The 14,834-nt window shown below is 36.5% G+C and overlaps 3 protein-coding genes across 8 annotated transcripts; 2 read left to right on the top strand and 1 right to left on the bottom strand.

Annotated features, from left to right (window-relative positions):
* The first annotated feature begins 65 nt into the window (after positions 1 to 65).
* On the top strand, positions 66 to 2,981 carry LOC140786824 (dolichol-phosphate mannose synthase subunit 3-like). Of its 2 annotated transcripts, none has more exons than XM_073135508.1 (4): positions 66 to 204; positions 327 to 433; positions 538 to 645; positions 2,676 to 2,981. In XM_073135508.1, exons 2-4 carry the CDS (start codon positions 332 to 334, stop codon positions 2,733 to 2,735), a joined length of 270 nt encoding a protein of 89 aa, XP_072991609.1. In that variant the 5' UTR covers positions 66 to 204; positions 327 to 331; the 3' UTR covers positions 2,736 to 2,981. The 2 variants fall into 2 exon arrangements, with proteins under 2 accessions (XP_072991609.1, XP_072991610.1); XM_073135509.1 differs by having other exon boundaries at positions 95 to 199.
* A 571-nt stretch (positions 2,982 to 3,552) lies between these two features.
* On the top strand, positions 3,553 to 9,161 carry LOC140786060 (uncharacterized protein At3g49140). 5 transcript variants are annotated; one of them, XM_073134234.1, is made up of 13 exons: positions 3,553 to 3,732; positions 4,253 to 4,373; positions 4,959 to 5,190; positions 5,370 to 5,472; positions 5,562 to 5,626; positions 5,723 to 5,860; positions 5,984 to 6,082; positions 6,930 to 7,080; positions 7,168 to 7,218; positions 7,298 to 7,407; positions 7,752 to 7,904; positions 8,447 to 8,542; positions 8,912 to 9,161. In XM_073134234.1, the coding sequence occupies exons 1-13, from the start codon at positions 3,708 to 3,710 to the stop codon at positions 9,014 to 9,016; spliced, it is 1,449 nt and encodes a 482-aa protein (XP_072990335.1). In that variant the 5' UTR covers positions 3,553 to 3,707; the 3' UTR covers positions 9,017 to 9,161. The 5 variants fall into 5 exon arrangements, with proteins under 5 accessions (XP_072990335.1, XP_072990336.1, XP_072990333.1 ...); XM_073134235.1 differs by having other exon boundaries at positions 3,572 to 3,732; positions 4,965 to 5,190; XM_073134232.1 differs by having other exon boundaries at positions 3,572 to 3,732; positions 4,965 to 5,190; positions 5,343 to 5,472.
* Positions 9,162 to 10,058: 897 nt separating this feature from the next.
* On the bottom strand, positions 10,059 to 14,086 carry LOC140786061 (uncharacterized). Its single transcript, XM_073134236.1, has 11 exons — positions 13,883 to 14,086; positions 13,588 to 13,682; positions 13,036 to 13,093; positions 12,616 to 12,813; positions 11,999 to 12,075; positions 11,357 to 11,439; positions 11,005 to 11,056; positions 10,682 to 10,750; positions 10,490 to 10,576; positions 10,346 to 10,407; positions 10,059 to 10,251 (listed from the first exon to the last, which is right to left on the bottom strand). The coding sequence occupies exons 1-11, from the start codon at positions 14,040 to 14,042 to the stop codon at positions 10,089 to 10,091; spliced, it is 1,104 nt and encodes a 367-aa protein (XP_072990337.1). The 5' UTR covers positions 14,043 to 14,086; the 3' UTR covers positions 10,059 to 10,088.
* Between the last annotated feature and the right edge of the window lie 748 nt (positions 14,087 to 14,834).

Raw genomic sequence — 14,834 nt, 5'->3', positions numbered from 1 at the left:
TAGCTCAAAGAGTAGACCGAATTACGGCCGTTGGATGAAGGGGAGACCAACGAACGGACGCGATTGCTCAGCACAGCGATCATCGCCTGTACGAATCTCGACGCAAGAGAGCGCTGCGCTCCTCTTCTTCCGAGAAAACTCACCCCCTTTCCACCGTCGTCGCCGCCGCCGCCTCGATCCGCTTCCTCTCACAGTTATAGTTTGGTATCTCCATTTCTACGTTTTTTACTTTTTAGTCCCGCTTATAATTCACACGTCCTTCTTGATTCTTTCCTCTTTGCCCCTTCCCTTTCCCCTAATTCACACAGTACTTGTTCAACGTACAGCCAAAATGAAGCACATCTTAAAGATCTTGGCGTTGGTAGCGGCGATTTCTGCGATATGGATTGGCCTCCTAAGAGCCTCGCTCGTCCCTCGTAGTTATACTTGGTTGGTCAGTTTCATCTTTTATATTTTCGAAACTGTTCGGAGTTTCTTCTATATTTTTCTCTCGTAAAGATCTAATTTATTTTCCCCCTCTTTCGTATGATTCTGCAGCTCCCGATCTACTTGATTGTGGCTCTAGGATGCTATGGTCTTTTGATGGTTGGAATTGGATTAATGCTTTTCCCGACGTGTCCTCGAGAAGCTGAACTATTGCAAAAGGTTGACATTTTTTGTTTCATATGGCTTAAATTCTTGAATTTTTCTTGAGTAAGAATGCTTTTCTCTCATTAAAATTGAATGCTTTTCTCTCATTAAAATTGATATATGTGAAACACTTTTGAATAATTCAGTAAAATATTTGTTGATAGCAATCCAACTCTTAGAAACCAATTCAGTGTTCCCCTTACTATGTTAAAATGCGTTATGTAATTTATAATGCACTTTGGTTCATGGGGTACTGATTTGCTTTTGGCCGTGGAAGTGGCATCCCCGTTTTAGGACAAGATTCATACATTTTTGTCCTCCACAGTCCCAGCATGGGCGAGAGCCTTGTGCACTAGGAATTAAATTTCTTTTTTCTCTAATTAGTAGAATTTTTTTTTTCGTTAAGTGCCTTTGATGCTTAAATTTGTAGGCCTAATAACTTAGTATTGAGTGTGATCGGCCAAACCTCTATAAGTTGAAACCAAGTCATGAGTGTAATGACTTTTCGTAGGGAAGTTTTGGATGTAGAGTAGTTTCTAAGGTGGTGCACTGTGTACTGACCAGTAATGTTTAGTCCTCGTGATGTGGAGTCTCTGCGTGTTTCAGTTTACTGGCCATGGCGAATTCGGGGTTGAGACTGCACAATTTCCTATCTTTCATCTGATATGATGTTGAGCTGCAAAATATTGAATGACAACTTTGTTGTTTTTCTGCATTTGCAATTGCATTGCTTGCATTAGTGATTTTTATCTTACTTGCAAATCTAGTTGAAACAAGGTAACCAAAATAAGGGATCCAATAATACTCTGTGTTGAACTCGTAAAAGAATATCATCATGTACTATGCTTGCAATCATCATACTCATGTCTATTGAGCTTGCAAAGCTAGTAAAACCTAGGCAACGAAAGAAGAAATTTGATCAGGATACGACGTGTAATCTTTTAAGGAATGTACTTGAAGTTCTTAGAGTGTAGGTCATCTAGATAAAGTTGGTTGCTTTAGGCACTTCTTCAGGAATCAATGACATAGACTCCTTGGCGTGGAGTTTGAATGTAGTTCAATCTTAGCTTTGTTTTGGTTACAGTATGTAAGTATTGATGTATCGGTGTTAATAAGTTGTCATTGCCCTCCTGATCTGGGCATTTCTTTCAAATGGCTTGCTGGATTTGCTAGTGATCATTTCTCCCGACAGTATTGCAGTTGTATGACCTGTTCTAGGTATCAATTTGGTCTTAGACCTGGATAATGGTTGTTTTGGATCCTAGTTCAAGGATTGGTCTTACACTTGCTGAGAACTTATCTAGCTTCATACCACAACTCTATGTAGTATATAAGGGTAAGCATATATAATATGTTTCAATGGTATAGTATTCGGATAAAGTTGGCCCTGGTATTTCCTGATTTCCCAAATAATGACACAACATTAGCACTATGGAGAATGGACCATTGCAACTTACTAGTAAATTATCACTAATTGAGAGTATGTTGGGAACTTATTAGGTTTATGTTGCCCATGTGGTTTGTGATCTTCCAAATAAGGACACAATAGTAGGCTAGTAGTAGATCGAGCATTGGGACAATTCACTGTTAAAATAGGTATACTAATTGATGGTCACTCTATCCTAAAAAAGCTAGTTGAGAAAGGATATGTTATATAATAGCAATCACTTAAGCTGTCCATTTTCTATTCCATGGGCAACCATATTTCTGTTTTGTGATAGACACATGAATACATGATACATGGAGAACTATGATAAAAATAAATAAGAATGGAACTCCTAACACTGGTGTACATATATTTGCTAAAATTTAGGGTTTCTTCAAGAGTTCTGCATTATAAAGAATAAATAGAATGCATTGTATTTCATAGATTTGTACCGACGCAGCCTCATGAACCATATGGTTTGCGGTTCACCGCATCCGAAAAGATTGATAATTATCGTTCAAATTACCAGTATCGAAGAACTTATACATTTTGCCTTTCACTCACTAGCCCACTTTAGTATCATTTATTATTCAGTTCTAAACTTAGCATCTCCATGCAGGACATTGCAGAGGCCAAGGAATTCTTGAAGGAAAATGGGGTTGATGTAGGCTCTGATTGAACTCAGTCCTTTCTAAATTTTGTAAATTGCCCACATTGCATATTCCTCAGGGGGAGATGCTTCTGAGAGTAACTTTTTATTATGATTTCCTTTTCTTTTGCCCATACAAATTTGTACATTGAGAGTTCTTTGCAAAGATTTCAGCTGTCACAGTTATTTCCTGACAGAGATGTAACAGCCCAAGATATTGACACTTTGCTATGACAAACTAAACAGCAGGTCTTTTTGCTTAAAATGGATCTCAAATCCGGCCCGTTTTGTCCCACTTGTCTTGCAACATGGACACTTAAACGGATCAAGGAGCATCTAATCGCCACAAAATTATCGAAATCCACTAAGAGATATAGCTGCTGTTCTGGGCCAATGGTGTTAGCTTTTCTTCACACGTGTCGACATGCGATAGGTTGGCATTCATTGATCAAAGGCATTGTGAATGGTCGACGTATAACGGTATTATGGATCACTCTCACGTGCCGCCACGTGGGAGATGATCCACTTGGTACCGTAGAATATAAATTAGATACCCTGGTGTCCTCATCCGAGGTGAGGTTAAGAAATCTATGATCCAAGTGCTCTCCAGGCCATCGTAAATGAGACAAATAAACAACAAGGAGTGCCAAGTACAATTTGCATATAACCCCTTATAAGTATTAAATCTTTATTAATGAAGGATTTTTTAGAGAAAAGTTGCAATCAAACTTTGACTCTAGAGATGCATTGTCAATTTGCTATTATGAAAAATATCCTGCGTTGGAGATAAGATGGAATGATGCTATGTTGGCCTTATTTAGGAATTGGAATATGTTAGGGGGTTTAAGTGAAAGAAAATTGAACACCTGCAAACGCAGAGGAAGCCAACAAAGCCCTGGTGAAGTGGAAGTGGCCGTCTCGTGGCTTCCTAGCCGTCATTTTTTCTTCTTAACCCCCAATAAAACCGAAAAGCACACAGAAGTCCTCTGACAAGGAGCTTCCATGGCGAGCGGCCTCGTTTACCTCGGTAAATTCCCATTTCCCTCTTCTCGCTATAGAAATCTAAGTGCCCATCCGGTCTTTTCTTGATAAGTTGAGGGATGCCCATTTGTGGGGTTTCGATGTTTGTTCGAAGAGAGATCACTCTGTTTCTTCTTCCGGGAAGTTTTTTTTTTCTTTTTAATCGACCCAATTCGTGGTGGGAGTCGGAGAGGGGATCGAAGCTAAAAAGGAGCTATTTTGATTGGGCTGGCTTCGGTTCCAATGAAGGAGATGGCTATTTTTCGTATGTTTCTTTTTTGGAGGCCCTTTTGGATTTGTTTTGTGACGATCAAGAAACCAAAGGGAATTCTTTTTTATGGGAACAAAAGGTTTCGTCTGAATTTTATTCAAATAAGAGTAATCTTAGTTCAATTAAACATCGGGGTTTTGTTTTGATCACAATTACAAACAAGAGTAGCCTTTCTCTCTTGGATACATTTCTTTTTGTTATTGCTGATCTGTTAGCTTATTTGATTGCAATCTTTTTATGTAAATTGTGTCTACAGCATCTTCCCAGTATCAATTCCGTGATCGAGAAGGGCTCACTTGCTCAATGTCGGCAGGAACAGCTGCAAGTTGGATTAAGTCTCCTATTGATGGTCGAAAACATGATTGTTCTAGTATAAGGTTCGCTGCCACTAGCTGATCTATTTTTGTTTTTCTTTCTGTCTCATATCTACTTAACACGAGGATCTTTGAAACATTCAACACTACCAGAAAGAAAGGTAATTTTTATATACAAACTCAAGGTGGTAGAGAATAGATATGGAACTGTTGTTGTCCTTTCTCCTCGTTTTAGGTTATCTTTGTGTCCTTGATACTTTGACTCGAAATTCAGTGCTTTTACACTTATTTGAGGACTTGTGTCCTGGTGTGATCGAGTTGTTTACTCTTACTATTTTTTTAGTGCTGACTTCTTGCCAATTTGGCCAAAATGATAATATTTGAGATACCCGCTGAAAATACATGCTATGACCTCTCAATTGTTTTATTTCCTTTTTTATTCTTTAGTAGAATCTTAGTCTTTGGGATGTTTTCTTGCATTATTACATAGGGAAAAGAATGCCTGCTAACGAATATTGTAGTTTCATTGCATGTTGGCAATAAGTTTGTTTTGTGCATGTACTTTAAGTCCTTTTCCAAGAAAATTATCTGATAAAGAACTGTTGGTTTATATGTAATTATCCTTGCTAAACCTATACTTTGTTTTAGCTTTAGATGCAGGAGCCCTTTCCTCAGGTCCTTACAATCATGTCCATTAGCAAATGGGCAGGACCTGTCTCTATCTAAAGTTCGGGTAGCTGCAGATTATTCAGACTCACTACCTGATTCAACTAAATACGCTGGAACTCATGGTTATCATCCTCTTGAAGAAGTGAAAGACCGTGCAAAGAAGAAGGATACACTGCTCACAAATGCAGAAATAGCTAGAACAACAGTAGAGGTGATCTTTTGTATTTCAAGAGGCAGTTTTGGAATCTGTAATTTGCCTTTGCTTAACCGTGTATACTTAGTTGCACTCAAGCATGCTCTTCTTGTTTGAGAAGCTTTCAGTAATTAACATATTTGTGACTTTTGGCCTTTTGAATTTCTTAGATGTCCTTTGAACCATCGTTAATGCAGGCCAATGGCAAGGGATTGCTTGTGTTTCCTGGAAGGGTACATTGTGAACCACATGGACATGTTGCATGGGCTGAATTTCATTATGTCATTGATGACTATGGAGGTCAGTTCTCATGTATGAAGACAGTAGTCCACGATCTTCTCATTTTTCACTATTATTCACCAATTTACTTCCTATTTTGTGAAGAACAGATATATTCTTTGAATTACTTGATGATGAGAACATCTTGCAAGATCCTGGTGCAAGCAACCCTGTTGTAAGGGAACTCATTTATGCCTTATGACCTTATCTCTTGAAGCTGTATATTATTGTCAATCAATTGTATTAATCCTCACTGAATTTTTGCTTTCAGAAAGTTTTGATAGGGATGGATGGCCGCATTTATGGAGAGGATAGGATAACTACTAGTGATTTAAATGACTATATGGATGATGAGGACGATGATGATGATGGTATGATGGACCTTACACTTGATGATGATTATGATGAGGTTTGTTGGCATTTATCGGGTTGCTTTTGCTAGATAGTGCTATTGGACAATAAAATATCTTCTTAAAGTGATTTGGCTAGTTATCCTAGTAACCGATATTTACAAATATCTGAAATATCTCAGATTGATGATATGGAAGTAACTGATATCCTTATAAAGTGGGGAATGCCAGAAACTTTGCGCTCGATTCATCCCATCTATTTTGCAAATTGCTTGACAAAGGTATCTGTGGATTAACTATTTTGCAACTCAATAACTTGGTTTATGTTGAACTGGATTGTAATGGCCTAAATCAAGGTGAATAAACTTGTTCTTCTGATAAAACTGTGTAATTGTGGTTACTAAATTATTAGTTTTTAGTGAAGGGCAAAATAGTGAGCATTGTTTGGATCTTCATTGAATAAGCCTCTCAGACGATTAAATGATGATGATATACATAAACATGGGTTCACTTAAATTATGATGGTAGAGGAGGTCTGAAGTGAGACAGGAAGCTTATAGAAGGCAAGGGAGGCTGGAGTTGGCAAGCCCTGGAATCATAGTCAATTATCATTTTTTAGATTTAGCTTTCTGCTCTGCTTGGATATTTTATCTTGAAGTATTGAGTTAGAAGTAGCTTCTCGTGTTGCTTAAATAATTAGTAATTGTTGAATTTTGGTAAGTTTTGTCCAAATAGTGTTAAGACCATTGAACTAATGTTGAGAAAGCACTTATAACTTATAAGCCAGAAGAACAGTCAGATTGGTTTATCTTCAAGGATAATAAGCATGTAATTGAATGTTTCTCAAGTGTATAAATCACATCTTATTATCACACTGCATTCTCACAAGAGAAAAGACATATTGGAACTAAACTAATTCATGAACTATCTTCATGACCTTACTCTTTCTTCTCTTTTTAATCGTGGAATGCCATTTTAGTAATAGGCCAGACCAGAATACTCTGATTTGATTCTTATTGGCTTATTGTTTTAGGTATGACTATATGACTGCAGGTTCATTTAATTGTTCCATATGCTTGTCAGTTTAAACACTTTAAAATAAGATTCTCTTTGTAATTGCTTCCTTAGGCAGTTCATGCCAAGCACGGTAAGAAGATGGACTGTCCATCAAATGGTATTTCCATTGTCGGATGCCTTAGACCTGCTTTCATAGAAGAAGAATCTTATCTAAGGAGGTTATTCCACATGGATGATGATGGCTATATATCAGATAGGAGAGGTACTTAATATTTCATAACCACCACGGTTCTAGTCCTATACTCATTGGATTGCTTTGTTCCTTTATATGTATTTGTTGAAACCACAGATGAATTTGAGAAAGAAGAGGATCTAGTGGCTGGATCTTATGAATTAATTGGTATGCAATACCTCCTCCCCTCCTTTACCCTTTATTTAGATAGGCAACTTGGTTTTATAGTTCTTGATGTTCTTTCTAGATGGTGAAACATTGAGATTTATGTCTAAAGATGACAGAAGCAACATGAGTTCCACATACTACAAGCTGGAAATAATGACAATCGAGCTGCTTTCTGTGTATGGTAACAAGGCAAGCACTCCATATCTTTTGAGGTCAATCGTGACTAATAAAGTAATAATAAGCATACAAATATAATGTTCATTCTGTCCTTAAACAAATACTCAGAACACCTTAGCTTTAAATGTGGCTGTTAAACATGTGGAAGATTTTTAAGAACAAGCTTTACAAGACTCTCTCTCTTCTCTCTCTCTCTCTGACACACACATACACACATACACAAAGAAAAAGAACATGAATAAGATGATGAAAAAGAAGAAGATGATGATGATCAAGAAGAAAGAAAGAAAAGCTTTACAAGTCACAGTTGACCTTTCAATCTTTCTCTTTTCACCTTTTTTATCCGATTATTGCAGTCCATGGTAAATCTGCAAGATTTTCAAGATGCAGAACCTGATATTCTTGCACAGTCGGCCTCGTCAATTATAGAACGCATTAATGAATATGGAACTCAATGCACTACTGCTCTCAAAGCACTCTGTCGCAGGAGGAAGGGCCTCAATGTTGAGGTAAGACTTTCCTGTCCCATAATTTCAGATCCAGAATTTTGATCCTTGAACACCCAGAATTTGCTATAAATGATTCCTTTATATATCTGCCTGCTCAGTCAAATTGCTTTGCTGGATGAGTTTAGCACATTTAGATAGTAGCAGCACTCTTTTCAGATAATAAAATATGCATCCGTTAGCTGTTTGCTTGTATTTTACTCACTTTTCTACCCGTTTCCTTTAGCCTGTGACTTAATTATGATGGTATATATCCAAGATCTGTTCTGCTTCCGCATGTTTCAGTTGTTGTAATGTTGTATGTTCTTTTCACTATATTCTTCCGAGCCTGTCCTATTCAATGTGTGTACAAATTAAGACCGACTTGCTTTTTACATGAGTTACATCATTACATCTAGAATTCTAATTCTAGATTATCACTTGCCTTATGTTGATAATAAGTGACTATGCTAGAGATATTTTGCCATAATATTTATAATCCCAGTACTCTGAAAACACATTCTTCTGTCTCAATTAGTCTAAGGCTGACTGGCCTATTTACACAGGGGGCAAATCTGATAGGTGTCGACAGTCGTGGCATGGATGTAAGAGTTTTTTCAGGCCTAGAGGCTCAAACTCTTCGCTTTTCCTTTAATTCACGAGTAAGTTTCTTTTTCTTCCCTTTCATATGCTTCCCTTTAAATATGGGCAATTTAATTATGTTTTCTTGGGTGTGATTGTTGATTTTTTATCAGTGCCACGATGGCATGATAGAAGTTCCCAGAAACAGAGGCGACATTGGAAGCTATTTGCTAATTAGCTGTGGTCCTTTTATCTTCCTCTTCACATTTATCTTTAATCTTCATCTGTGATGCTTAAATGACCTTAATATGTCATATTTGTACTATTCCATTGGCAAAGAAGATGATTAGACTGATCAGTTTGTCTTTGTAATGTTCATGGTTATTTTATTATAGCAGTGCTATCAAATTTTCTTATGGTCTAAGCTCATTCCCTATGTCTTAATGCAGGCCCTATCTGAAAGTGCAGCTGAAAAGAAGATTAAACGGATGCTTTTTCCACGCTATCACCGTAAAAACTGTAAAGATACAAATGTTGGTGTCAGGGAATTGTAGCTTTTCAGAGTTGCCTCTCCTTTCCATATGTAACATAGTTCATCACAATAGTTAAATTTCCACTGCTTTCTTTCAGTGTTATAAGATTTACTTTGCAATAATATGCATGCATTAACTTGTATGCTAACGGCATAACTATAGAGAATTGCGAGGCGTCATCCAGTGCTTTCTAGTTATGTTGGTTTTGGAAGCTTTGAGCTGTGTGGCTGCGTGAATCATATAGCTCGCGTTCCCTAAAAGGATGACGGCATCATGCGGTTTCATGTCCAACTATCCACAGCTGACCCTGAGAATTTTTTGGTTTTATGAAACTTGTTAAAGGCTTGGTGAAGATTTTTTTTTTTCAATCAGAGGAATGGGGATGAAAGATTTGGTGAAAGTTGCGGTACCACCTGACGAATAATTGCAGCTTTTTTTTTATAACGCTCTAAATAAAGTCATTTATGTATGAAGAAATTTGTACTAGTGATTCGCTTTGGTTAAAATTGTCTTCTTTTTATGAGAATTTTGCCATTCTTGGCTGAATACTTGTCATACTTTCTGTACTTGAAGTGGCTAATTTCAGGCATAAATTCTAACATCCGATGAATGAAAAATTGCAATTTTAGATATAAATATATGACAGGCAAGACTGCATTAAAACCTTAAGTTACATCAACAAAATTACAAGCATCAGAAGGATGATGAGATATCATCCATGCAGCATGAAGGTCTTGCAGAAAAAAAGAAGAAACACATCTATTTATTTTCAGGATTTATTCAGAGATAAAAACAATTCCACTGAGAAACAGTACACACTTTTGAAGGCAATGATCATGCTCATTACAAAACAATGATGGAAAGAATGAGATGCAAAGGATCATCCCATAAACTCCAAGTTCAAAAGGTGCTTGCTTTCCTTCTATCTCCCATTGTCATTTTCTGCTCCTCATTGATAAGAGTATGTGCAACATGAACCTGCCCAACTGATAGTTCCACTCTCACATTCCTTGCTTTTGCCCTTGACTCTTTCATTTGAAACATCACAATAAAGCATACCTTATTTGTTTAAGCCAGCGAGAACCGATTACGGTTACATAACATGTCCAGAACTCTGGCCAGTGACTTCTAAACTACTCCCTTGAACTGGATGGCCTATTGCTACCTCTTCATCCATTCCCTTATCCTGTTCAACATGTTCATCACTAGCTTCAGCAACTTGGGCTGTTTGGGTTTGCCCTTCCTCCTTGGAGCCTCTGCATTCACACAGGTATGCATGGTTGTCAAACTTTATTTAACACTGAAACGTAAAGGTAAACATAAATTTTAAGTTTGCATGAGCATAATTACTTGGAGTAGATCACGAGGCCAATCAAGACACCTGCAAAAGCTATGAAATACATCCAATCGACCTGCGAGCATATAGTTACTTCACTTAGAGACATTTGAGATCAAATATATGTATGCATATATAACAAAATAGCAAGTGACAACCTTCTGATGATAAGCAAAGATGCGGATTAGAACACCCCACATGTCCGACGATAAGAGTGAAAGGTTAAGCATAGTTGCTCCACATATCTGCATGATTTAGAATGAAGTATGTAACAGAGTATAGTTGATCAACATCAACTCATTGCAAGATAAAGCAATCACATCATGATACATATGCGTTATTTGACATACCTTAAGTATAGTAGGGACTGTGGAGTAGAAAATGAACATTGCCAATGCAAAGCCAAGGAAAGGTAGCACCTGAAATCATATGATAAAAAACCTATTATTTAACAATCTCATTCGCATATAAAGTCGGGGAAAATAAGATTTTGTATATTCAAGACATATATATATATATATATATATATATATTTAAGAGAGAGAGAGAGAGAGAGAGAGAGAGAGAGAGAGAGAATCTTCCTTAACTGACACAAGATCTAATAATTATAGTTATGATGTTCTTATTAAACTATTTTTCAGTGTCCATCTAAACTTATAAGAGAGAGACTTACTGCACCAGCCGTCCATTTAGTCGCTCTAAGCTCATTGCGCTCAAGTATGCTTCTAAAGGAATATCAAGGAAAGATACAGTTCGCCGAAAATTATTAGTAATGCACATCTTCATGATGACAATTTTGCCTGAGAAAAGGTCAACTAGAAAGGAAAAGAGAATAAAAAAAGACATGCAAAAAAGGCTATTCCTCACAAGAGAGTCCTTTTAGTCATCACTTGTTGATTTACTTTCATGTGATGTGCACCGAGTTGAAAATTTTAGATATATATATATATATATATATATATATATATATCAGCATGAGTCTCATGCACTGGAACACCAATTATTACTTCGAAGTCGGAGGATACATTTGCAAAGCGCTTATAACTGCTCCAAACGATCCGAGCATTGCCATCACCTCAATTCTATCTCCCTTCTTCACCAAATACTCCTAAAAATGTTAGAGAGAGAAGATGTTATTCTCATTGATAGTTAAAAATTTGTTAATAGTTGACTCAAAGATACCGTCAATACATAACGACAAATCAGAAAAGAGGGGACTACAAAAGCAACCAAAGTCAATTGAGTAATTCATGAGAATACTAGCCAAAAGAAAGATCATAAAGGTAAGTCAAACCAATAATCTAGCTGATGAAAATCTATCATGTTGGCTTTTCTTCATACCGTTTTAAACATTAGTATCCTGTTTCTTCTTTACCAGAATGTCTGTCAAATACATAGAGAATTTCTGTTGATACTGACTGTTGGTACAACCATCTAATTCATGCAAAAGAAATGACATTTGATCTTATTTTTATGGAAAATTAATTAAGAAAATATTACTGCTAATTGGGAAGTTGCGTTGCATATTAGATCAATCTCTCGATTTGTGTGCACCTCCATAGGCAGGGGTTCCACAAAAAATAGTAATAGTAGCTTTCTGAACACATCCATGTTAGGAAGCTACTTTTTTCATTAAATGCTAATACAAGATCATCAGATGGCAATACCTCACCAACATTACTGACTGCATACAGTGTGGACCCTGCAAGGACAAACATATCGCCTTTCACAGGGTTCGGCCCTCCTGCAAACCATCGCAAATGTTAATAAATACGCCAACTTTTTAATAATACAGGAATAGAAATAATAGAAGAAGTATACTTTAACAGCAACTGAAACACAGTGAAAAGATATTGCTGATACAGTGGCTAATTCCTCTCAAATGTTGAAACAGATCAATACATGGAGTTTTAACTAGGATTAGCCTGGACAAATCTGCATATAAGTACTCAAAGAAGTCTCTCATATGAGAGGATGAGAGTAAGGAAGAGGAGGAAATAACATGTAATTATAGTAGCAAATGTCTATTATCTATCCTCTTTCCACCTTACGATTTTGAGCAGATCTCTAACTAAAATTTATCATCTAGAGGTACTTATATATGCTAGCTTCTAAAACAATTTTAACATTCCTCACGAATCGAAATTAATACAGCCATACAATCTAAACCCAAGATTATGAGATTGACTTTATACCATCTAAACAAACAATATATACCATAACTTGTAGGTCAGATGATTGTAAAATAGTCCCAAATAAATTGACATTTGAAGGACTTTGTTACCTGCTTCTCGATCACTTGCATATGCATCAGAAAATACAACTAACACAGCAGCACCGACACAGATGGCTGCACCAATGAGTTCCATGAAAGTATACTTTGTCTTCAGGAACAACCAGGTCAGAATTATGACGCATGGAATCACCCAGCAATCCAGAAGCATGATGCTTGTCAAAGATGCGTACTGATAAGCCTTCACAACTACATTAAAGAAGAAAACAGATAAACTTCTGTACAAGAATAAATTAACAAAAAAAGAAAAAGGAGAAATTTGACATTGAGTTATATAACCAGACATGCAGCTTAAATCAAATTTCGCATTCTTGTCGGTGCTGAGAAATCTAAATTATTGAAAAAACAATGAAAACAATGCAGTCAAAAGATGATTTTGATAATTCTCTCATTCATAAGAGAACTACTCACCAAGATAATTGGCCTCCACATCAACGATACCAAGCACCAGATAGTAGTACCAGCTTGACTGTAAGAAGAGAATAATTTAGAAAGATTGTCATTTTAGGAGATCATAGATAAAGCTATTAGGAGTAATGAAAAGAATCTGAAGATCCTAAACAAGAGAATCAGAACAAGTGGGGAATCAATCTATCCTTAAAGCCGGATAAAAGGTATAATCATTAGTTCCAGCTTGTTTTGGATTAAGATATGCCAAGGTTGAAATACAAAATTATACACCCAGAACAAGAATATTACTAATTCCCTAGCAATTTGAAGCACATGAAACAAAACCCCAAAATTGTCCACCCAAGTTATGCAGTTAACTCTATATATATAAAAAGTGCTCTGGGACCTGAGCACATCAGACAAGCAATCCAATAAATATAGTGTCTAAGAAGACTTTTCAACATATTTCATTCAGAATTCACTAAAAGAAATAGCAACTCAATTCAAGCCCAGACAGAGCATTCATGTATATATATATATATATATATATTTCAATGGGAAGACGTAAAGAACCTTCAGCCATCTCCTGCGATTAATCACCACAGCTCCATAAACAACCGCAAGAAGCACGTAATTAATCAACGACTGCGAAGTCGGAGCATTGAAATCTGACTCCCACCATCATCCATTTCCAAAAATTCCAACAACCCATCAACAGAAAAATTCAAATCAGCTTGAAAAACTCCTCAAAAAGAAAAACAAAAATAAGATTTGATTCACTAGCAATAAAGAAATTTCAATTTGGGTCTTCGCAAAAACGAAGAGAAGAAAAGAACAAACAAAGAAAACAAGGAGAGTGACGAAGAACCTTGCCGCGCGAGCTCGGAGGAAGAGAAGCTAGTGGAAGTGATGAGGAGAGAGGCGAACTGCCCAAGAACTAATCCAATAACCATTTTCTTCGCCTTTATGGCATCGAATCTTCTCCTCATCCTCTCGCTGTCCAAGCAACTGAGCGAATCCATCGCCATTTCTTGCTCAGAAGACGAAGGGCTCTCTCTTCTCTCTCTCTCGAATTCACAAAGTTTCTTACTTTGGATACGGAATACATATATTTGAACATACGAGTTTGACATCCAAGAAGGGCGTGGGCGTGACATCATTCGGAAGTAGACATACCGAAAGGATTTGGAGCAGAACAATAAGAAATCCAATAAAAAATGGCTTATTTTGCAAATAGATTCTCGTTTGACAATCGAAGTGCTACAGATGGTACTGTCGGACAGTGATAGGATCCAATAGCTAGGCAGGTTCATATAATCCACATACATCCGACGACCATAATCTTATTATAAATCTTTTGCTTTTATGCATGTAATTTTAATTGCTGCTATAATTGTCGAATATGTGTAATACAATGTGTTTGTTGATAGTAAATGATACGATAGTCAACTTAGATTTCATAATAAAGACATCAGTTGTGCCACCTTTTTATCCACTAAAAAATTAGGATAAAAATGAGGGAAATATTAGATAATTTGATGATAAGACTTAGTAGTAGTTGACTCATAATCTCTTCCTGACTAACAACGTGTATAATTTTAAGTTATCTTTACAACATATATAACAAATTCATAGCTTCTATTTTTATGTTATGACAACTCAAATCTTTCAATTGTTGATGAGTGTTTATGACAGAATGATACATGATAACTAAAACAACAAATTGATTTGGTCTCAGATTGCTAGCTTTTTATTACAGTTCTAAATATGTTATATAGATCTCAATAAAAGGATATGAAACTAAGCTTGAGTTTATAGAT

Source organism: Typha latifolia, chromosome 4, assembly GCF_019914945.1.
Source record: "Typha latifolia isolate L0001 chromosome 4, TyphaL0001v2, whole genome shotgun sequence".
Taxonomy (NCBI): Eukaryota; Viridiplantae; Streptophyta; class Magnoliopsida; order Poales; family Typhaceae; genus Typha; species Typha latifolia.
The sequence above is the reverse complement of the archived record's forward strand: the minus strand, read 5'-3'. Positions and strand labels throughout refer to the sequence as shown.